The following is a 23,907-nucleotide window of genomic DNA, read 5'->3' on the forward strand; positions in this document are numbered from 1 at the left end:
CAGCATCTCCCTCCGTCTGGGCACTGGGTAGAAGCCACCCAGCACTCAATTACACAAATTGCACACAGTTTAGTCTCAGCAGTTTCTGGATGAGACACTGAACTCTGCTGAAGCCCAGGAAATACTCATGTTTGACAGCAAAAGCAGCTAAAGACAAATTGGAGGAATTTATTTGGAAGTGCCAAGCTGGCCTTAAAAATGCAAAACGACAGCACAGGCTTGAAGAAAATATTTTGCCCCACACAGGATAAAGCTGCTGTCTGCTTCTACCCTGAGCACTCACTGTTTGGTGAGGAAACTAAGAGCATAGTAATTTGTGGCCTGGGGAAGACAGTGATACAGGAGGTGCATAAAGTAACTAGTGATGGACTGAGAGGAAACGGCCTCAAGTTGCACCAGGGAAGGTTTAGGTTGGATATTGGGAAACATTTCTTTAGTGGAAAAGTGGTCAGGCATTGGAACAGGATGCCCAGGGAAGTGGTGGAGTCACTATCCCTGGAGATGTTAAAAAAACCCACGTAGACATGGCACTTCAGGACATGGTTTGGTAGGTATGGTGGTGCTAGGTTGATGGTTGGACTTGATGATCTTGGAGGCCTTCTATAACTGTAAGGATTGCACAACTCCATAAAGATGTTAATGCAAAAAATTACTGTGTAAAAGAATATAAATCTCTCTCCTCAGGAAACTTCTTTGCAATAATTAGATTTGGAACACATCCAGTCTTGAAACTCAGTGATACAAAAATCTCTGCTATTTCAACTAGGGAAACAGAACATCTAATCTTTTTGGGTTTAGAAAATGAGTAAGGCTTCTGTTCACACAGTCAAAACTACCTTGCTCCTTGTCTGTTGTATTGATTGATTCAGGCCTTCATAAAATTTGAGGCTGTGTCCAAGTGGGAAAAGCATCTAGTCTTTGTCCTCAAGAAGAAAGTATGGGGAATATGAAGTAATTAACCAATTACAGAGGTTAAAAGTAAAATGCAGTAATGGTGGGGGTTGGAAGAGACTTCCAAAGATCATCTAGTCCAACCTCTTGTTAGAGCAGGTAGAATAGAACAGAACAGAATAGAACAGAACAGAAGTTCTGAAATAAGTCAGGGCTGCATTGCTACCCTGGTGAGTCTTCCTAAATTGCATTTGCTTATTACCAACACAAGATGTTTCCCAAAGCCTCCAGCCTCTTATGATGCCAGTGTATAGCCTGCTTGCAGCAGCAAATGGGGATAAATGGGGGTAACATTCTTGTCCCTAAGCAAGGCAGGGATGGGGCACACAGACAATTCTAACTCCACTAAAATAGTAATTCAAAGGCCAGTTAAAAAGGTTACCATTACAGTGCCATTGTTACCATTAAAATGGAAGGAAGTTTTCCTCAGTGGAGGGGAAAAAAAAAAGGCAAAACAACAACTAAAAACCCCAAACCATAAAAACTGCCAAGATCTGTCACTATATTTCTAAACACAGAAACTCCTTTGTTCTGTGCCTTTTACTTTCTTTAAAGGTCTTCATTACAAAAAAAAAAATAATCCTTTGAAAGCTCTGAAGATAACATCCCAGTGGGAAAATTAATATAGTGTCCAGGAATTCAGTAGCAATTCTTTCCAGACCTCACAGAGATTAAGGTACACAAGGTGCAATACAAAACGGGACTTAGTAAGACCTCTAAGGTCAACCACATAAAAGAGAAGCTTCTCCCAAAGTGGTTAAGGTGCACTAGATACCATTAGAGCAAGACAACTTTAACTGATAGTGTTAAAAATAACTGTGTTTTGAAAACACCAGACATTCACAGCTAGTTCTCCATGGAAATAGCTCTCTGTGGTTGACTTTCAGTTAGGATAGCAGCGCTTGGTCCATAAGATGCAGAAGCCATTAAAAAGCACTCTGCAGATTATTATTGCTGTTATATGCATGTGTCACCATCAGGAGGTTGTTGACAGCCCACTACCACATAGATATATTTTTCACTGGTACCCTCTGGAGCTTGTCCAGTAACACTGGCAACTGTTAGCATACAGATCTACAGAAAATTCAAACTGAGTCAACAACAACTGTGTATTTTTTTCTACAACCTCTGTATAAAATAATCACAGCTGAGGTGTAACTAACCTTACACCTCTTTGAAGTGCAGAGACAACAGTGTGTCCAACTAAGCATTTGCTTGTGTGTACATTTCTTGGGGGTAATCTGGACACTTGTGAAAAGCTAGCATTGTTCCTTCTTGCACTGTAGTTACCCTGCCATCATACACAGAAACACAGAGTGCACTGGGTTAGAAGGGACCTCTAGGTGACATCTAGTCTAGCCCCCCTGCAGTAAGCAGGGGTATCTCCAGCTAGGTTGTTCAAAGCTCCAGCAAGCCTCATCTTGAATGTCTTCAGCGATGTGGCCTCCACCACCACCCTGGGCAACCTGTTCCAGTGTTCCACCACCTGCACAGCAAAGAACTTCTTCCTAGTATCCAATTTATATCTATCCTGCTCTAGTTTCAAACCATTGCCCCTTGCCCTAGTGCTACGTGCCCATGTAAATAGTCTCTCCCCCAGCATTCCTGTAGCCTCCCCTCAGGTGCTGGAAGGCTTCTATAAGGTCTCCATGGAGCCTTCTCATCTCCAGGCTGAACAATCCCAACTCAGTCTGTCTTCATAGCAGAGGCGCTCCAGCTCTTTGATCATTTTTGAGGTCCTTCCCTGGACCCGCTCCATCAGGTCCATGTCCTTGTGCTGTGAGCTGGACACAGTACTCCAGGTGAGATCTCACTAGAGCAGTGTACAGTATCAGAAGCACTTCTCTTGATCTACTGGCCACACTTCTTTTGATGTAGCCCGGGAAGTTATTGGCCTTCTGGGCTGCAGGATCTTACTGTTTCAGCATATTGCTTTACTTACCTGTGTACTTCAAGCATCTTAATTCATGCACTTGCAGAATTATTTCAAGCTTGCTAAGATATCCATATCTAGAAGCCACTTGTTTTCCAAGAGATGTATTTCTCCCTATAAAACCCCTGAAAAACTAATTCCCCAGCAATGCCAACACTACAAATTTAAATCCAAGCCATCTACTGCAGTAGAAACACTGTACAATTTGTCCTTCAGTATATTAACTTCCAGGTTGACTACTTTTCAGCATTCCACAAATTATAGCTGTGAAAGAAAAGAAAATAAAGGGGGAGGAAAAAATAAAAGAACAAGAAAGAATGCTTCCTTAGAAGTGACTCATGGACAGAAAAATGTATAGATCTTGGAATTCAAAGGCAGCATAACAAAATTCCCCACGGTAACATGATTGCGAATGCTAATTGCATTCCAGTAGATTGCTTTACATTCATCAAACAACAATCAATGGCAGACACTGCTATCTTCTTTTATTGTAGTGTTGCTGTTCTCAGCTGTATAGATAAGGTAGTGTCAGACAGTTATAATCTCCTCCCTTGCTATTTTTGGGGGCTTATAACTTCAGCATAAAAATTTATGCTGGAATTCAGCAACTCAGCCCAAGAGCCTTTCCTTTTAATTGATAAAGTGTGCCCAAGTATATATCTTGGAGAGATAAAGGAAGGCTGAGACAGATATTTCCATTCAAATACCTGAACTGAACTAGCTGTTATTAGACAAGAATAAGTTATCCCTAAATTTCAGAGCTGGTCCTCATCCAGAGCTCCTGTGAAAAATAGAAGCCTTCTGTTCTGAATCTCCTTTTCTTTATTTCACTTGAAGAGTAAGAACATGAAGAAATAGAGATTTTCAAGGTCATATTTAGATCTGATGACCATGTCAGGTCCTTAAGGTGTGTTACAACGTAGCAGCCCTGTGTGAACATTGTATATGCACATTTTGATGTGCATATATACAACCCTGTGCTTATATACAGGCACATATATAACAGATAAACTTCAAAACTCCACTTGTTTCTGAACATCCTCTCAGTTTCATGGGGCTCTGCTGGCAGTGTTTGTGCCCACATTTCAAAAGATCTTGTGAAATACCGTCTCTCAAGAAGGAACAATGAGCATGATTCACCAGAATGGTCACTTCAAGAAGGAAATAAAAGCCCCAAACAATAGGCTAGCACAAGCCACGAGAAACTTGGCTATGTGACTGAGCTTGAAAAATAGATAATCCTCATGTTTAAGAAAATGGGGGGGAAGTTCAAAGGGATAGAAAAGGGACATGTAAACACTCCTAGTTCTTTCTCATGCTTTTACCAAAATAAATCCTCATAGCTACTGTGATTCAGAGAAGGTAACGGTCCAAGGGAACAGTTTTTAGCTGCTCAAGATCCAACATCTACACAGACAGCATTATGAAGACAGAGCAAATGAGGTATTAACAGGGAGACCAGAGTCCAAGCTAGGCAAACAATGACAAAAGAGTATTTGGAATGCCTTGGAGTGGTGAAAATGCAGGGAAGGTTTAACCTGCAGGATATTTTTCCCCCCTATTTCTTGGGCCTTTAAGCCTCTCATTGCTTCCTGAACAGTGAGCACCCTACCTAACAAAGTCCTGCTTTGGAGATGCAAGTCCACTGGGCCATCTTTCCAGCTGCAGTGTCTCCTGCAGTTGAACTAATGGCCGTGTAATGAGAAGCTCTTGTGCCTGGTTTCCACCTGCCTTTTTGCCTCCAATCTCCTCCTTATACCTCAAATTGTGTGGGACAAGATAACAACCACCTTTAGTAGCTTTGAATTATTGAATTAAATCAGTCTTTATGGGTGGCATCCACTTTGGAGTAGACTCATGAAGTTTTACTGCTCACAAAAGCAAGTCCTGATTTAGCCAAACCTTTAAAGAGCATGCAGTTGACTTGCATAAACCATTACTAATGCAGCCTTTTCAAAATGCAGTTGCTTTCTAATGTCTTTTAAAACTTAGGTAGTTTTGATGTGAAAAGCTGCTGTTTGTCCTTATTTATGGGTTAGTTTGTGGGATTTAAAACTGACAAGAAAATGGTATTAATGGCAAACTTACAAGACCCACTCTCTCTGTTACTCCCTATAGTTAGAAATTGGATTTCTCTCTATATCAAGTTTTTTCTTCAGAAGTTACAGCCCAGAAAGCCATATCATTGCTTTTTACTCTGATTGTCATAACTTTTACAATTTTATAGGATATGGCTTTCTAGAAGCACTGACAATTAAGGATTCCCATCATTACACCTCTGTACAATTTGCTATAAACCACAATATTAACATTTGTTATCCTCTCAATTGCTGAAATATTACATAAAGCCATAGGGAATCCATTCCTTGACAATATAAAGGAGTGTTCCAGCTTTCCTCCTGAGGTTCCTGTCAGTGAGCATCACTGCATAATTCCAAGGCTAACTGTGTGTTGTCAGAAATGCCTTGTAAATCCAGATGTACTAGCTAAAACAAAAAGCAGCACAGCAACTTTTTAAGAGCCTTGTGTGCATCAAACTCCTCTCCCTCCATCCAGTTCTGCCACCTCTCATGGGGACTATGGTTGATCCTTATTTCTGTTCAAAGATTACCATCTAGCAGCAAGAAAACAGCAATAACAGTACCACTACACCAATTCTCCAACAGCATTTATAAGATGACCAGCAATAACAATTTAGTTCAATCTACAAAGTAAGAGCCTGCAATAGAACAGTCAACTACACCCTCTAATGTACATTTCTCCATGGGAATTCCAATCCTGTCAGCTGAGAATTAGCTGTTTTCTAACTACACATTTGCACCATAAACTCTCACTTTAATTACAAAAATAAAATACTCTGACTCCCCCACCATTTATTTACTCATTTCCAAATGAGTCCTTGTGCTCTTCAGCATTCACAACATTGAAACAAATGCACTGTTCCCACCGCACAGCTCTGAGATGCCTTCCCGTGCATATCCTCACAGAGAAATCATCTGGAACTCACAATACTCCAAGCAAACAGAAGGGTTTGTATAACCTTTGCATTAATCCAATATTTGAAAAGCCTAGATGCTGAGTATCCTGCCCCTTTACTTTAGCAAAATATTTAAGAGCCTGCTGCACTTAAAGCAAGCAAGTGCTCTCACTGAGGTTAATAACATTCTAAAAATACACCTAGTCACAGGCTGCAGTATTTAAACCTCCTGCAAACCCCCACTGTCCACTGCTGGACATTCATTTCCCACTCTAACACCACAGGGACCCATTTCCCAAAGTGCGGTGCGCCGTTTGAGTTGCAAAGCTCCCTTCCTGCATCAGCTACACAGGTTTAAGCTCTCAGAATCAACTGCTCCATGTTACAGAGCATTAAAAAAAACCACAGTGGTTGTTATGCCCTGTGATTCACCACATCCCCCAACCCCAGCCTTCTTCCTGGGCTCAGCTTTACCCCAGATTTTCTCTACCTCTTCCCTTCCAGCAGTGCAAGGGAAGGGGGAACGGAGATTGTGGTCAGTTCATCACGCACAGTTTCTGCCACTCCCTCCTCAGGACTGCTCACTCTCTTCTCCTGCTTCAGCAGGACTTCCATGAGTCAGAGCTCCATGAAATTGTCCAGCATGAGACCTACCCCAGGGCTGCAGTTCTTGAGTAACTCTGAGCATTTCTGGGTTGGGGTTTTGGTGGTTTATGGGTGGGTTTGGGTTTTGTTTGCTTGGGGTTTTGTTTGGTTGTTTTGTTGGGGTTTCATGTTGCCGGTAGTTTGTTTTGTTTGCAGTTTTATTTGTTTGGTTGGATTTTGTTGTTGTTTTCCCTTTTTTGTTGGTTTGATTTTGATTTTCTGTGGCCTTTTTATTTCCCCATCCCCCTGCTTTTTCACCAACTCCAGCAACCTTAATACGCACTACAGAGTATTCCAATGTCTGCCCCCCAGGCCACGACTCAAAGTAAAAGTGAAGAAATTCTCTAATCTAGGCACAACAAGCCAACAGCCACAACCCAGCACCTCCAGCATGGCAAAACTCTCAGCATTATATCTAGAAAGGATATTGACTTTTCCAGCAGCAAAGCCAGGACCTGTGCAGGGTCAGGGAAAGGCAGAGCTCTCATCTTTCAGGTGGTCTCCACAGAACAAGGCTGTTGTAGGAGACAGAAATAGTTGGCACTACTTCTGACTAAACAGTTCTGCTGTTCTCTGGCTAAGCTGAGTGGAAGGAGGCCAGGGCTCTCCATACACCACCTCTTATGAATAACAAATTTTAAATGATTTATAAATTAATGCACTCCCTCCGTCCTCCTCGCTCACTGTAAATAATTGCAGCTTTTGACTTATCTATGTGAGAGATGAATTAAAGCTAGAGAGAGTTTGATGCTAGAGGAAAATAAGCTAAGTGGATGATGATAAAAGCAAAAAGGGGAGAATAGAATGTCAGCTCCATTGATTAGCAGAAGAAAGGCAAGCCTCTGAAGAATAATTCTTCATGCAGTGAAAGGATGTCATCTGAGGGGAGGTGAGTGCTGAGGTGTAGCAAAACAGCAGCGACGAGTGTGCTCAGTGCTTCCAGAAAGTACCTGATGCCTCTTTTGCTGCAACAGCTCAGGACACTACTGGGACGAGGTGCCTGCATTTAATATTATGACTAACTTTTGAGAAAGGGATCAAATAGCTTGTGCTTCCCTCACTTCAAACTCAGTGTTCAACTGAAGATGAAAATGAACCCATATACATCATACTGTGTGTGTGCATATGTAAGTAAATGTCAAGAAACAATTATTCTCTGTGCTAAGTACTGCAAATATGACTAAAATAGCCAAGTCAAATAAAATCTCTTAAAATGCAACAACCACCAAGTGCTTTGATCAGATTAATGTCCACATTGTTACTTCTAAAGTCAGATTTTGCAACTAGCTTGGCATTTTTTATACCAAATTGTAAGACTACAGCATTGCTTTTATAGCAAAAGTACTAAAACAATTCAGAGTGTGAAAATTAATCTGGGATGATATAACCAATATCTAATCACTTTATTTCCCAGCAAAGTTGTGTTCTTGCAGTGAAATTAAAACACAAGCTTGCATTTTGATCACTGTCCACAAAAGCACACTGTCTGCGGGCTTCACCCTTGATAAAAATGTGGTTAATTAAGAACTAGTTCCCAAAGCTGCACAGATTAGTGCTGGTAACAAGTGAAAGGCAGACAAGAAGAGATGAGAATGAGGAAAACAAAAAAAGGCAGCAGAACTCTTGGGGACTGAATGTGAACATCTTTGTTAAAAAGTGAAATAATTTTAAAACAAAACCCAAACACAAAACCCCACAAGAACCTAATGCAAGAACCAAACCAAACCAACAAAAAACCAGAACAAAAACAAAAACAGAATCACAAAAAAACAAACCCAAACAAACAAAACCCCAAAATCAAAACAGGAAAAAACCCAAACTCCCTGTTCCAGTGCTGTCACCCTCAAATGAAGAAGTTCTTCCTCATATTTAGATGGAATTTCCTATGTCCAAGTTTGTGGCCGTTACCTCTTGTCCTGTCACTGGGCACCACTGAGAAAAGACTGGTCCCATCCTCCTGACACTCATATTTTAAGTATTTGTAAGCATTGATAAGATCTCCCCTCAGTCTTCTCCAGGCTCAAAAGCCCCATGCTCCTCAGCTCTTCTTCATAAGACAGATGTTCTAGTCCCCTAATCAAGAACTGCGCTACATAAGCATAAAGAGATGCAGGTAATCCAAGCGACTTGCAGTTCCCTGCTCTCTGCCTCTATCAGCAAGCCTCTGTGCATCAAGAAGGGAACAGGGGAAGGGAAAGAAGGAGGGGGGGGGGAGCGAATCAGCACAACAGCCATTCATAAAATTGCTGTAAGCAAACAGAAAAGTTAATACAGAAATTACTTAATGTCATTTTGATAATACATGATCAAGTGAGAGGCTGCTGCTTCTCAGCAAGCACATGAATGATTAAAACCCTGGAAGTACAGTCAGACAAAAGCTCTTTTACACAATTAACGTGACCAAAAAAGGACACAGAGGAAAATTTTCTGGAAGACTTTTAATTCCCACCTCCAAACTGACAGCACTACTTTAAACTATCAAAAAAACCTATATTTCTGTTTAAGCATCACATAATCACCAGGAAAGAAAACACCACAAAGATTTATAGTAACTTTATCAGGAGGGTGTGACTGGTGATTAACTGAAAAGGGTTCCCCTAAGACTAGCACTAAAATCGGAGCCATCTCCAGCGATGCCAACAGCTTGTCCATGATTTGTTTTTATAAAACTGCTACATTCCTCTCTTGCCTAATAAAAACAGCTCCTTTAGTGTACTGGCAGCAAAGGCACAGAGTCATCAGCATGCAAAAAATAAAATTGCCAGAGGATTTTCTTTCTTCCTTTAGTAGGATCTGGAAGCGACAAAAACAAACAAACAAGAGATTTAAAAACAAAAATAATGAAGCCCCTCAAAGTTTTAAACGGATGAAAGCAGAATATATGCTGGGGAATTGGATGGTAATAAAGTTTAGCTCCTGTTGCAATTACTACTGCAGCCCATAAACATAAAAAACATCTATTGCATGAAACAAAGAACCAAAATTCACCTTGGAACATTACTGCTAAATTGAACCTTAATATGAATCTTGTCCAGAGATGTTGATTCAAAAGGAATCTCTACAACTAGTCTGGAGAAGAGGAGACTCAGGGGTGACCTTATTGCTCTCTACAACTACCTTATGGGAGGTTGTAGACAGGCAGAGGTTGGTCTCTTCTCCCAGGCAACCAGCACCAGAACAAGAGAACACAGTCTCAGGCTGTGCCAGGGGAGGTTTAGGCTGGAGGTTAGGAGGAAGTTTTACACAGAGAGAGTGATTGCCCATTGGAATGGGCTGCCTGAGGAGGTGGTAGAGTCACCATCACTGGAGGTGTTCAGAAGGAGACTTGATAGGGTGCTTGGTTGCATGGTTTAGTTGATCAGGTGGTGTTGGATGATAGGCTGGATCTTGAAGGTCTCTTCCAAGCTGGTCTGGTCTATTCTATTCTATTCTATCTTTTACCATATATCACAGAGATAGTCTTTGTTGTTATAATAAAGAGACCTATAGTTTATAACTCTGCAATTTTCTAACAGAGTTGAGCCCATTAATCAAAATGATACTTTGATGGACTGTGCAAATAAAGAGTAGTACAGCTATGCTTAGTATGGCTGTGGTGCATGAAATTCTGCTCCCAGAACAGCTGGAATGAGGCACTATTCGTTTACAGTTTCTAATCACATTCAGCATCCAGAATGGAAATCTGATGTTTGTTAATTGCTTTGAGTATCTCATTTCATTTCTCGAAACTCTGTAACACCACACTGAAGTTATTGGCACCATTTCACATCTCTAGCCTTCTTTCAAAGTGAAATATTTATTACCACTTGCCATTCCACAGGAAAAATATACCTCAGAAAAAGGATTCAAGGATGACTTTATAATATTCTCAGTACCAAGTTTTCATCTTGTTCTCTAAAAAGTCAAACCCTATGGGTAAAATTTGTCCTATTTCTCATGCATAAAACCTGACAAGCAAGAGAAGCAGTATGGTTCCTTCACGCAGGAAGAGAGGATTAGTCTCCCAGGTCTCCTGAAAATCAGCACATACAGAAATTTGGGGGGATACTCAGGTCAGGATCACCAGATCTCACCGGGGATAAGTTTATTGATGTCTGAGGTCTCAGATGTAAACATGAAAAACTCTAAGTTAACTTAAGAGCTAAATAGCAGGAGCCTGAGTCCTGGGGGGAATAGCTGGGGCATTCCTTCTGCTAACCAAGTGGGTAAGCTTAACACTTCCAAAGGAAAAAAAATGATTTCTAAATTCTTCCAAGAACACAAATATTGTGCATATAAACCAAGCACTATTTATTTTAACATCTGCAGAAAGTAGACCTGATCTCATCGTAAGTTCTTTTAGTAAAGGAACTAACTCTCTTATTAAAATCACACAGATTCCCTTGCTGGAAGGGACCTCAAAGGATCATACAGCCCAACGCCCCTGCCAAAGTAGGATCACCTACACCAGATTACACAGGAACACATCCAGGCAAGTTTTGAATATCTTCAGAGAGGAAGACTCCACAACCCCCCTGGGCAGCCTGTTCCAGGGCTCTGTCACCCTCACAGAGAAAAAATTTTTCCTCATATTTATGTGAAACTTCCTATGCCTCAACTTCTACCACTGCCCCTTGTCCTGTCATTGGGCACCACTGAGCAGAGCCTGGCTCCATCCTCTCGGGACTCACGCTTCACATTTATAAACATTGATGAGGTCACCTTTCAGTCTCCTCTTCTCTAAGCTAAAGAGTCCCAGCTCCCTCAGTCTCTCCTCATAGGGAATCTCTCCCCTTTCAGTAATACCAAAGTGAGGTTTAAAATAGTTTAACTCCTAGTATACTGTCAAGATCTTCCTTAAAAAAAAGGAAAACCAACATAACAAAACCAGTTGTACAACAGGAAGCATCTTCTGACCATTTAAGCAAGCAGAAGACCATCATCAGGGGCTGATTTTTACAGCATCTTATCTGCTTCATTCCTGATGACAAATTCCTTTGAATCACTGGTGCATCATCACCAGTAAGCTACAACTACAAACTGAACTGATTACCTTTTGGTTTTGTTTGGTTGTTTTTCATGCCTGTTTTTGCCTCACTTCTACTAGTTGAAACACATAACAACAAACTTGCCTTTTTGAAGAGTAAGCCAGATGACAGGCATGTTAAGGTTATGGGCTACTGATGTGCAGGTTTGGGAGGGATGTGCTCTCCTACACTTGAGGAGTCCTGGAGAAGGAGCTGTTAGAGCTCCTGTAGCTAGTGGCTGCTGTTCCTGAGGTGCTGCTGAATTAGAGCATCCTCCTCCCAAATTCCGATGCCGTAGGTATGGCCAACGCGCTTTACAGCAGCAGGAGTAGCCATGGCACTGGAGTTTGGGTGCAGAAGTGTCAGTGGCTTCTTAGTGGCTTGAAAGATTAGGAATTCATCTCTGCAACGGGAACCCCTTTTGGATTAAGTGGAATAGGCTGCCCAGGGAGGTGATGGAGTCACTGTCCTCAGAGGTGTTCAAAAAGGGATTGGACGTGGAACTTGAAGCCATGGTTTAGTAGTCATGAGGTGTTGGGTGACAGGTTGGCCTTGATGATCTTTGAGGTCTTTTCCAACCTTATTGATTCTATGATGAGTGATTTGGCTACTCCCAAGTATAAAGAGCAAGTAAGAAAAGTAAGGATGCTACTACATGGTTAGCCAGAATTTCTTGCCCTTCTGCTTCTAACATGCTTAAAGGATTACACTTTTCCTTCTTTTTTTTTTTTGTTTTTACTCCACATGCTTGTGTTCTCCTCCTTTCCATGTGTCTGCTAAGGATGATGATTTAGCTTGTCACTTTTACTTCCAATGACTTAACTGTTCTAGATCAGTTAGGGTTGATTTGAAAATAACCTCTAACTGCTTCTATGGCGATGCAATGACAGCTACTAAAAATATCTGCGCCATTCCAGCATCTACTACAGAGGTAACCAGGGCTTAAGTATGGGTAGCACCAGACTTAGTGAAGGTGTGATCTTGAAGGTCTTCTCTGACCAAAGCTATTCTGTGATCTTATGACTGTGTGCATGACAAAATTGTATTAGCAAAGTGTGAATTTCAAGTTGTGGCCTATCTATGCAGTTCCTTTTGTGAACACTTGCACATTGTGACTTCCTTTTGGGTTTGAAAAAGGATTTAAGATGTAACCCCAGAAGTACACCTATGCAGGCTTGTAGAAATACTTCCCAAATCAGGTTGTAATGGAATTAAGTCATACACATAGTACCAGGGTAATAGGCTTAATATAATCCCCTATCTTTACAAGAACTGTCTACTTCTGATTGTTTCCCAGAAATATTTGTCTCAGACTACAGGTAAAGTTAAAATGCTATAAAAGAACACAAAACCATGGCACTTCCTCCTATGCATTCCAAGTTTTTTTTCTGTTGTGCAATATCTGCCTTGTGCCACCTTCTTCAGTGCTGGGTCACATCTCCCAAGTCATACTTTCTCCAAATCTACATCTTCTTACAAAAGCAGAGAAGAGAGTTGGAAGAGACCTCTAACATCATCAAGTCCAACCATGAACCAAACATTAAACCATCTCCCAAAGTGCTACATCCATGCATTTTCTGAACACTTGGTTGGTGACTCCACTGTTTCCCTGGGCAGTGTGTTCTCATGCTGCAAGCTTTTCTCCACTGACCCAAAGTGATTTTTCTGATTATCCTGGGTTTTGCTGGATTTTCTCAGTTTCCTGCCTATATTCTTTATGCCCAGGCTCTCCAGAATCTCTTGACAGTCCCCCCTTGAAGTGAATCATTGCAAATCCCAATCACAATAAGATTCTATTTTCATAGAATCAATAAGGTTGGAAAAGACCTCAAAGATCATCAAGTCCAGCCTTTCACCCAAGACCTCATGACTACTAGACCATGACACCAAGTGCCACGTCCAATCCCCTCTTGAACACCTCCAGGGATGGTGACTCCACCACCTCCATGGGCAGCACATTCCAATGGCTAACAATTCTCTCTGTGAAGAACTTTCTCCTCACCTTGAGGTTCATAGTTCACAGAAGTTCATAGAACTTTTCTTTTTTCCCCTTCAATGAAAGTATTTTTCTAACAGATTTAGATTTTCTATTTCCAAGAAACAAACTTGAAAAGAAAGAAACTCAAGCTGTCTGGAACTCTATTTTCTAATACACCATATTATCTGAATCAGATCTGAATATTCTTCATAACATATTATACTCTTTTTCAGATTTTTATTATTCAAATGCTCTCTCTTCACAATTCACAGTCCATCACACACTGTGTACCACATCTAATCTGGTTCAGAAATGTATTAATCATGCAGCAGTGGATGGCTATGGCTTAAGGATCATTCATGCCACATTTTGAAGGTATCCTTTAGAACAAGTAATTAAAATCATACAAAGATCATCAAAACAAGAACAGCAATTTTTAATCTCTTTTTTCCTATCGAATTTCTTGCAGCAGCAAAGAGAGAAAGTTTCTACTTTGCTCTGGAGATGAAGTAATACAAGACATGCTCACCACTCCCTCCAACACTGCAGAAGACTACCTGAAGAAAACATTTTTTTCAGCTTAGTTCTCTAGGCCTATGCCAATCTAGCAAACAATTTATGCATGTTAATAAACGGAAGTACACAAACAGTGTACTTGTGGTTTGGTATCTAAAATGTGAGATGTTGGGGCTGCCAGGTGTTTAAAGCTGTGTACATATTTTTGTGCCTTAGTGGACTGAGGCCAGCTAGCTTATCTCCTGCAGAACTTGAAGGGTCTGTGTTCTACTTGGAAACTTGCCTTTCACACACTCACTTGCAGTTTATCAGTCATATTGTTCAATGATGCAATATTTGAAGCACTTAAAAAAAACCCTATGTACTACAGTACCTGGACTCCCCAGCCTATTCCAGTCTGTCATAGCAAGCCTTCTTTTGGAACATATGTGATGTATATTAAAATCTCTGGAGTATCTTTATCATTATAATCTTGCAGAAAGAAGCCTACATCACTCAGGTTAATTCATTTTACCCCTCACAGAATCACCAAGGTTGGAAGAGACCTCAAAGACCAAGTCCAACCTGTCACCACACACTTCATGACTAAACCATGGCACCAAGTGGCACATCCAATCCCCTCTTGGTGACTCTACCACCTCCCTGGGCAGCACATTCCAATGGCCAATGACTCTCTCAGAGAAGAACTTTCTCCTCACCTCAGACAACCCTTATACAAAGTCTTTGCTTTTTACATACTATTTCTGTGCAGTAGTACAGCACTTCTGCCTCATATAGCACCATTTCTTTAAATTATCTTGATTTTTTTTTTTTTAAACACCCCAACACTAAATATTCTTTTCTTTGTAGCAACCTGTCTAGTATAATCCATTTTGCTTCTCAATAGTGGTTGTCTGTGGAGCTGTTGGTCAGCCTCTTCAGCGACAGTTAAAAAACATCCTGAGTAAAATTTCTTTGAGTGACAAAAACTTTAATATCTTACCAACCAAAGTTAGTTTAGAGCAAGTTAGGAAAAAGAATCTTCTTGTTACATGATGGTGTATGGTCTGAATTATAGATAATGAGAAAAAACTAATTGTTAAACTCTTTGACTTTAGGAGTCTGACCACATGAAACAGATTGGTTCTTCAGTTATCTTAAGGCAAACTCTTCCCATTCCACCATGTTGTGCTCTGAGAAAGCATAAATTCATGTACGTTCTGCAGACTTCAGTGAAGTTCTTCAGAGTAATTTCAGCTGCCAATCAGGCTTTAAAATCCTTTTCTTCTGAACAAGAATTTCCATAAAATGTACTTTATTCGGCTGTAGTATGCTCCATGGGCAAGAGTCTCATCAATATTTACTTGCTAGTCATCATTTTATAAGAACTCCCTTCAAATACAATCCTTACAAGCAAATTGCATAAGTTATATCTCCCATGAGACACACTTTGGTTATTATCAATCTTTATCCAGGGAGATACTGCTAAAATAATAGCAATAAATGTTAAAATCCTCTATAGGAGGGGGAACACTACATATGGTGAGATATCATAGTGAATTGGTATGAACATGTCAGCATTATCAAATAAACGGAGCTCTCCTGAAATAAGGCTGATCCTACTGAAATGAACTTTGCATGAATGGCTTTTAAAGGAATTGTGCTGAAATTCAGACTAAATGAACAACTCTGGGGTCTAGGACTGTGTAACAGCTTTATAGACACAGTTGTTATTTCAGAGGAAGAGGCAGAGCAGCAGTGATGAGCTGTGCGGTAGCGAAAAGACAGAAATTGAAGCCACAGACACACAGCCAGATGGGAAGAGAAGCAAAATGCAGGGAAGTGCAGGAGAGCTTTTCACAATTTCAGATGTTTAATAAAATTAATGACCAATACATGTGCTGTGTCTTGGTTTTGATTTTTTAATTCATGTAGATAACTACCTCAGCACTGAATCGAATGACGCTGGCCCAATTTATACTCACTGTTCGACCACCAAATATCAAGACAGAAGTTAACAGTGGAAGCTTAGATTAGATATTAGGGAAAAATTCTTTACTGAAAAAGTAGTCAGGCATTGGAATGGGCTGCCCAGGGAGGTGATGGAGGCAGCATTGCTGGAGGTGTTCAAAAAATGTGTGGACGTAGCACCTCATGACATGGTTTAATGGCCATGGTGGTCTTCAGTTAATCCTTAGACTTGATGACTTTAGAGGTCTTTTCCAACCTTAATGATTCTGTGATTCTAGGAGGGCACCAGTTCAGACATTCTGTCCTTTGAGACTTCCCAAATCCTATGGCTGAAGCAAACACACACACGATCTAGGAGTTTGGGCTTATTTCTGAATCATCATCACGCTGATGACAGCTTGTGGAACAAAGAAAAATCCTGATCAGTTCAGCCAATGCTGAACACACCCATTTGTAAGAAAGATGAATCTGGAAGTCTTCCCAGGTTATACATCTGCCCTGTCTAATTCACACTTCTTCAGAACATACAGACTTGTCTGTGACATATTTGTGGGTGAGCTCAGAGCAGTTTGCTACAAAATGCTGCCTGCGTGTTGGATATCGTACATGCGACTAACACCAGGAACACGTTGATTCATCTGCATAAAATGTCATCTACCAATTGTTTCACTCAAGGCAGCTACAAATTGATTTGATTTAGAGAGAACTACACAGGAAGACATTTTTTTTCCTTTGGCTTTATCTTTCTCATCATGTTTTCCTTTCGTCACACTCCAGTTATGAAGACTTTTAACCTTCTCCTTCACAACAGATTCCTCTTCTTTTTGTAGAAAAAAGACAAGCAAGCTCTTCCCTAGTGGGATTTTGGTGGATTTCAGAGAGGCTAATGGCAATGATACAGTGCTTGAGCCATTCAGACAACATTATTCATAGTCAACCAGCCAGACTCCCAAGATCTAAACCATGACTCTTTTTCTAGCACTAGGCATTTCCTCAGACACAGTCTGAGAAAGCTGACTGTTCTGCTCTGAATCACCTTCTGCGCTCAAGCCATTCAGGCAGTAAAAGTTAGCAAAATATTAGAACCAAGTTGATCCCTAGGAGCTGATTTCCTCAGTTGGGTTTGTGTGTGTGTGATGGTAGACAGCCAGATTTTTAATGTCTACTTGGCTTCTTAGGGTTTTGGGGGTTTTTTTGCATGCCATCTGTGTCCTGAAAAATTGAACTCACATGTTTTGTACATGGAAATAGCACAAAAACCTGTTTAAGTAGATGGATAATACCTGGGTTCAAGTGCTTCTTCATTATGCAAATGGCAAGACTGTAGACACAGAAGCAACCCCCCTAAGCAGACCAATGTTCTGAAACAAACAAAAAACCGAAAACCAACCAAAAAACCCCACCCAAGCTCTAACATTATCATATCAATGGCCAAAAGGACTCACACAGTTTGGTCAGCATCTGGCACAGCCATTGCCACAATCTCTGAAAAATCCCTGGGCAAGCACAGTGGAAAAAACCACCTAAGAAAGGGAAACACAGCTAAGATCAAGCAAATTACTGTGACGTGGCAAGAAGCCACTCCAGCTTCAAGCACCAGTTTCATGCATTTTCTGAGAGATCTCTACATTTAATGCAGCCATGCTACATCCTGAAATGACTCATTACTGCAGAGCTTGGGTCAGGCTGAAATGTATTGCTTTATTTTATTTCCATGAAAAGATTTTTTTGTATTTTTTTTTTATGGACTACAAGCTCCTAACATAACAGAGGATATAGACTTCTTTTGTTAGGTTCTGGCACTTCAAAAAGATTGATTTTTTTCCAGGTCTCCTGTTCAGCTGGAGGGCATGCAAATATATTTTGCTAGCAAAAGAGTTAATAGATTCAACCTTTTGAAAAATGTACTTCTTTACATGCATATAATATGATGGATAGTTAACTGCATGCACATTGGTAAACAGAGGTGAAAAACAAATTAATTGGAAGGTATAGAGTTTATTGTTTGTTCTCCCTTTGATAGATGGATCTCATTATTTTCCTTGGGCAGACAAAGCCATAACAGTTTCCAGAGAAAGGAGAAGTGGCAGCTCCAGGAAACTGCTTACAGATGGACACCCAGCAGGCTAAAAATATTACTTCTGTCCACCTCATCAATAAACTGGCTCCATGCAGAAGGGCAATTATTCTTTTCCTGCTCATGTTGCCCTTTGTGAGGCCTGAGGATTGTTATTGATAACAGGGTATGGAGAGCAAAATATATACAGTAACTCAAGCTCATTTACTATGGTAAATCCATACTGGGTAGCAATGATGCCTTTTATGCCATTATTTAAAGTGGCAGTGTGCACTCGTCAAAGTCCAAAAGGATTAAGTTGATCCTGTGCTTTGCTACTAGCCTATTAATGATTAATGATACACAGTTATTATTTGCCTAGTTTAGATCTAGCATATTCCAAGCAGGAGAAAACACACACACAAATAAGGAAAAGCGCCCTCTGCACTGTGTTTTGTCTTCAATAGGTTAAAATATCACAAGCAGTGGAATCCTTCTGATCTTTCTCTCACCCTGACACAAGCAGAGAGAGCTCCCAACTCTAAGGGTACAATAGCTGGAGAAGGCAGGTTCCCCCAGGTGAAGGCAAGGGGACTACTAATGTGCTTCTTGCCAGGGCTGGGTAACAGTCCTGACCATGGGACGTAATAAGCCTCACACAATGGAATAAGCCAAGGGACTCTGGGAACAAAAGCTGTCTGAGAAAGTGACCACAAATGTTTTCTGTATGAATTGCTAACACATACAAATGGCTTGCTCTACATTTACAGCTGCTCTGCCTTCCCAATCCAATACACTTTCTGAAGGCAAGGCAAACTGAACTTATTCCACATGAATTACTATCGGTGCTCTTCATAAGAATCCATATGGATCTGCTGACTACACAGTTGAACTTCAAAGAAGAGGCTAGGTAAGCTTTTCAATATTTAAGTCTACATTTCTATGTGGCACATTAAAAGATGTAAGCTGAGAAACATTAAAGACATTATTTTAACATACCATAATCAGAGAAAGAGAAATAATTAAGGTTGGAAATGTTGCAGATGCCTGAGGATAGGTGATTTATGCCCATAAAGTAGGTTAGATGGACATTTCATCTTACTCATCCTAAAAGACCTTTACCTTTTCCAGCAGGTGAGGTACGTGACAAGAAATGATAATTTGATCCATAATAAACCCATGAGTTCATGAGGTCCAAGGTGAACTGCTCATCCAAAAATGAAAGTTAAGATAATTAGAAAAAGTGGAGGTTGTTCCACAGCAGACTTTAAGGCAGATGAAAAGGGCTACGTTCAGAAACCACTGAAGCCAGTGGAAATATTGTCACTGACTAAAGCACAGGCAAGTATTAGCTGGCTGTTTCAGGAAGAGTTCCTCTACAGGCACAATTACACCTCTCGCTGGCATTGCTGTTATCAGAGACATCTGTCACAGTGAATAGAATAGAATTAACCAGGTTGGAAAAGACCTTTGAGATCATCAAGTCCAACCTATCATCCAACACCATCTAATCAACTAAACCATGGCACCAAACACCCCATCCAGTCTCTTCCTAAGCACACCAGTGCAATAGAGGTTGGAAAGGAACCTCCAGAGATTGAATCCAAGCCCCCTGCCAAAGCAGGATGACTTAGGGTAGTCCACACAGGAATGCATACAGGTGGGTTTGGAAAGTCTCCAGAGAAGGAAGCTCCACAACGTCTCCAGGCAGCCTGTTCCAGTGCCCCGTCACACTCTCTGTAAAAAAGCTTCTTCTCATGATGAGGTGAAATCTTTTATGTTCAACCTTGTACCCATTGCTCCTTGTCTTGTTAGTGTGCACCACTGAAAAGAGCTTGGTCCCCTCCACTTGACGCCCCCACAAAGATTCTTTCAACACAGCAGCTCGCAGAAATTTGCCAGCGGAATGAATTCTTCTCTATTTCAGATTTTAAAGTCTTGGAAATCACCTGTTCCCATTTCTGATCAGAGCAGCTCTGCACCCAGCTGGGGGACTTATGCCTTCACTACATTACTCAGACCTAATTTATGTTAATACCCAAGAAGCCCATCTCAGCAGCTGCTACCTGTACGAATACAAACCTGCTTTATCACTTCTACTGAAGTGTAGAATTAACTTAAAATAGATCATTTTATAAGTTTTGTTATTCATTGTTACCTGAATATAATGAATGTTACAGTCTAAGGACTGACAGCAGCTAAGCTTGTGAGACAGTCATAGAATCAATAAGGTTGGAAAAGACCTCAGAGATCATCAAGTCCAGCTTTTCACCCAACACCTCATGACTACTAGACCATGGCACCAAGTGCCACGTCCAATCCCCTCTTGAACACCTCCAGAGATGGCAACTCCACCACATCCCTGGGCAGCACATTCCAAAGGCTAACAACTCTCTCTGGGAAGAACTTTCTTCTCACCTCCAGCCTAAACTCCCCCTGGTGCAGCTTGAGACTGTGTCCTCTGACAAGATGATGCTCAACAATGAGCTACTTAGAAACAGAGGGTAGAACAGCACATATTTGTTATAGATTTCATATTCTTTTCTTAATCATTGCTATATTTCCATTTAGCTCAGCAGATTCAATGTAATCTTAAAATACAAAACAATTTGTAATTCTACTACATATAGATGTGGAAATGACATCTGGTTTAGACCTCCATAAATCTAACCGTCATCCCTTCTGAACATGACTCAAACGTGAGAAACAATAATTAGAATAAACCATCATCAATGCCTTACCCAGAAATAGCTTTCCTTAATTTTTCCTTCTGATGAATTAATATTTAAATGATTCCTTCTGAAAAATATTCTTATACTCACAAGAAGTGCCTCCCATAAAGACCTGCTTTAGAGCTGTTATTTTTCCCCTAGGCCTAGAGAGATTTACAATACACAAAGCACATTAATCACCAGCATTATCCTCCCAGTTTCCTAAAATGTGGTCAGTTCACAAATACTTGCTCAATACCACAGATTTATTAAGTATAGTAACAATAACTAACTAAATAAAATCAACCCTCACCAAAATACCCTCAAGTATGTTTGTTTCCCACCTATTTGCCAGAAGTTGTTTCAGGCTCAGAGCTTTGAAGAAGCTGGAAAGTGAGATTGTGGCTTTCCTTTTATATAATTGGTCATAGGTCATTCCAAGAGTATCTTTAATGCCCAGGATGATATTAAATCCACAGTGAAGTCAGATGTCTAATTTGTATTGAAGAATTATAAGATAATAATTGCTAGTTAAAAAAAATAAAGAGGGGTTTTAGGTTTGTGGGTTTGGTGTAGTGAGTTGTTTGCTTTATTTTAAGGAGACAAAGGCTGCCTAATAGCTTTGACCTATTTGCTTTTATTATTGACTGAGCTATAAACAAACAAACAAGCAAAAGAAGACTAAGATCAGTGAAATGTAAAGCTACCTGAAAATTTACCAGCCTTGGATAACATATAGAAGTTGGAGTCTCTGCCTGCGAGAACTACTGTTATGACTCTAGATCCATCTGTAGTAATTCACATTACTATGGTTCAGAGTTGGACTATTTTAGCACAAAACATTGTTTCATCAAGATTTCAGAGTCTTGCTCCAGCAGGGGAAGAGGACAAATAAATTCTTCAGACTCTGTACTCTCCAAAAATGAAAAGGCACAGTGCAAAAACAGAATGATTCTAGTGACCATGCACTTAATGCTCTGCTAGGTTTTCTAACACTACTACTCTCAAGTAAAATCAGGGTACTGATCATAGTATCAGTCAGGGTTGGAAGGGACCACAAGGATCATCTAGTTCCAACCCCCCTGCCATGGGCAGAGACACCCCACACTAGATCAGGCTGGCCGGAGCCTCATCCAGCCTGGGCTTAAACACCTCCAGGGACGGGGCTTCAACCACCTCCCTGGACAACCCATTCCAGGGCTACTTCTCTCCACAGTTATCCTCTTCAGAACCCACAGCAGATGAATTCCTTTTGCTCCCTATTTTCAGTGTGTTTGGGAATGTCTTTGTTTGATTTTATTCACTTCCACAGAGGCTTATATTATTCATTCAAGCATAAAAAAAAAAGCAGCAAGGCAGCAAGTTATTTACCTACAAGCAGAGACTTTCCCCAGCAAGTTTATAGGCACACCTATAAATTAGAATTATTTTGACTGTGCTATAAAGTTGCCTTAGAATTATCTAATCACTTTTAGAATTACATGGTAATGAAGATCCATTAATCTTAGTGCTTTACCTCACTGCAAAAGTAACATTTCTAATGTAACTAACATAACAGGGTAGGGGGGGAGAAGAGAGGTGACCTGTCAGACTTTCTGGGTAAAATAGATAATGCTTGAGTGGCCAAAACATGCCATAAATAAAAATAAAAGTAAATTATAAAAGTAATCATTAAAAAAAAAAAAAACTATATATAAATTTATGAAGAGTTTCTTCTATTTATTTGTTACAAACTCATGATCTCTACTTGTAAGTCTTCACCAACTCAAAGGAGAAAATTATTTGCTACACTTCAGCAGATTAATTCCTCTATTTATGCTGTTAATAATAATGCTGCTCAGTCATAATAATGCTGCTCAGTCATTTAGTAATGAAAATAAAAAACCACTCTTCAAAGAAAAAATCTGATGTCCAGCAAGGAAGTGTTAAAGTGGGAAAAAAACCCCAAACTCAAGCATTCAAATGAATTTTCCTATTCAAATGAGTTTTCCTATTCTCATGTTCCCTTCTTCTCTCTCAAACTCTTCCCACATAACACTAGATCATAGCATTGTTTCATTTGGAAAAGGCCTTTAAGATCATTGAGTCAAACCATTCTCTAACTCCACTAAGGCTAGTGTTTAAACTATGTCCCTCAGCACCACATCTGTGCCTCTTCGAAATGCCTCCAGGGATGGGGATTTTACCACCTGTCTGGGCAGCCTGCTCCAGCATTTGAAAACCCATTCAGTAAAGAAGTTTCTTCCAATAGCCAACCAAAACCTTCTCCGGTAGAACTTGAGGCTTTTTCCTCTCCTCCTATCATTTGATACTTTGGAGAGGAGACCAACACCCACCTCACTACAACCTCCTTTCAAGGTAATTGTAGAAAACCAAAAGGTCTCCCCTCAGCCTCCTTTTCTCCAGACTAAACAACCCCAGCTCCCCCAGCTGTTCCTCACCAGCCTTGTTCTCCAGACCCTTCACCAGCTTTGTTACCTTCCTCTAGACTTGCTCCAGCACCTCAATGCCTTTCTTGTAGTGAGGGGTCCAAAACTCAACCCAGTGCTCCAGGTGTGGCCTCACCAGTGCTGAGTACAGGGGCACAATCCCTTCCCTGGTCCTGCTGATCAGTAAGTAGGCAATTTTTGGATGATTTTTCTCTCTTTCCCCCTAGAAGCAGATGTTTCCCCAGAGACTCATGTTAAGATGCATTGTTGTCCCTAGTTACGCTTCCTAAAAGCATTGCCTTACTACAGGAATTCCATCTTCAGCAGACCATTTTTTTGGTAGACAAGGAACAGCAAGAATTTGTACTTTAAGCTTTATATACTGAAAAGCATTAGCAATAAAAGTTAGACACTGCTTCCAAAGTTAGATAGTGCTTGATGAAAGATTGTGTAGCTATTTAAATTCAAGACAACAGGGATGGCTTTCACGGATCAGATTTGGCTAAGACTCCAAGCTCTGCTAAAGAGTTCCTAGAAAACCCATGCTTTGTTTTGCTTTGGTTTTTTTTTTTTTTGTACAAGGATTAAATATCTGAGGAAGGAAGCTACACTATTATTCCATGTTCTGTCTGCATCAGCTGCTTATAGAAACGAGAGCACTCGCTGCCTGGATTTTGCTGTCATCTATCACACTTGCAATGAGATGCACAGACAAGACACAAGCACATGCTGTATTCTCATGACAATGCTAACAT

At 40.5% G+C, this 23,907-nt stretch overlaps 1 protein-coding gene across 2 annotated transcripts in view; it reads right to left on the reverse strand.

Moving 5' to 3' along the window:
* Positions 1–23,907, reverse strand: part of NKAIN2 (sodium/potassium transporting ATPase interacting 2) — a 575,343-nt gene that overhangs the window by 435,256 nt on the left and 116,180 nt on the right. Inside the window, exon 1 of one of the 2 annotated variants that reach the window (XM_054173995.1) lies at positions 8,415–8,494. The exons of the other annotated variant lie outside the window; for it this stretch is intronic. Within the exon in view, the coding sequence (XP_054029970.1) occupies positions 8,415–8,474 (60 nt within the window). The 5' untranslated portion in view covers positions 8,475–8,494. Of the gene's footprint in view, positions 1–8,414; positions 8,495–23,907 lie in introns of those variants that run through there. 2 annotated transcript variants of the gene reach the window in all.

Source organism: Dryobates pubescens, chromosome 28 (genome assembly GCF_014839835.1).
Source record: "Dryobates pubescens isolate bDryPub1 chromosome 28, bDryPub1.pri, whole genome shotgun sequence".
NCBI classification, from domain to species: Eukaryota; Metazoa; Chordata; class Aves; order Piciformes; family Picidae; genus Dryobates; species Dryobates pubescens.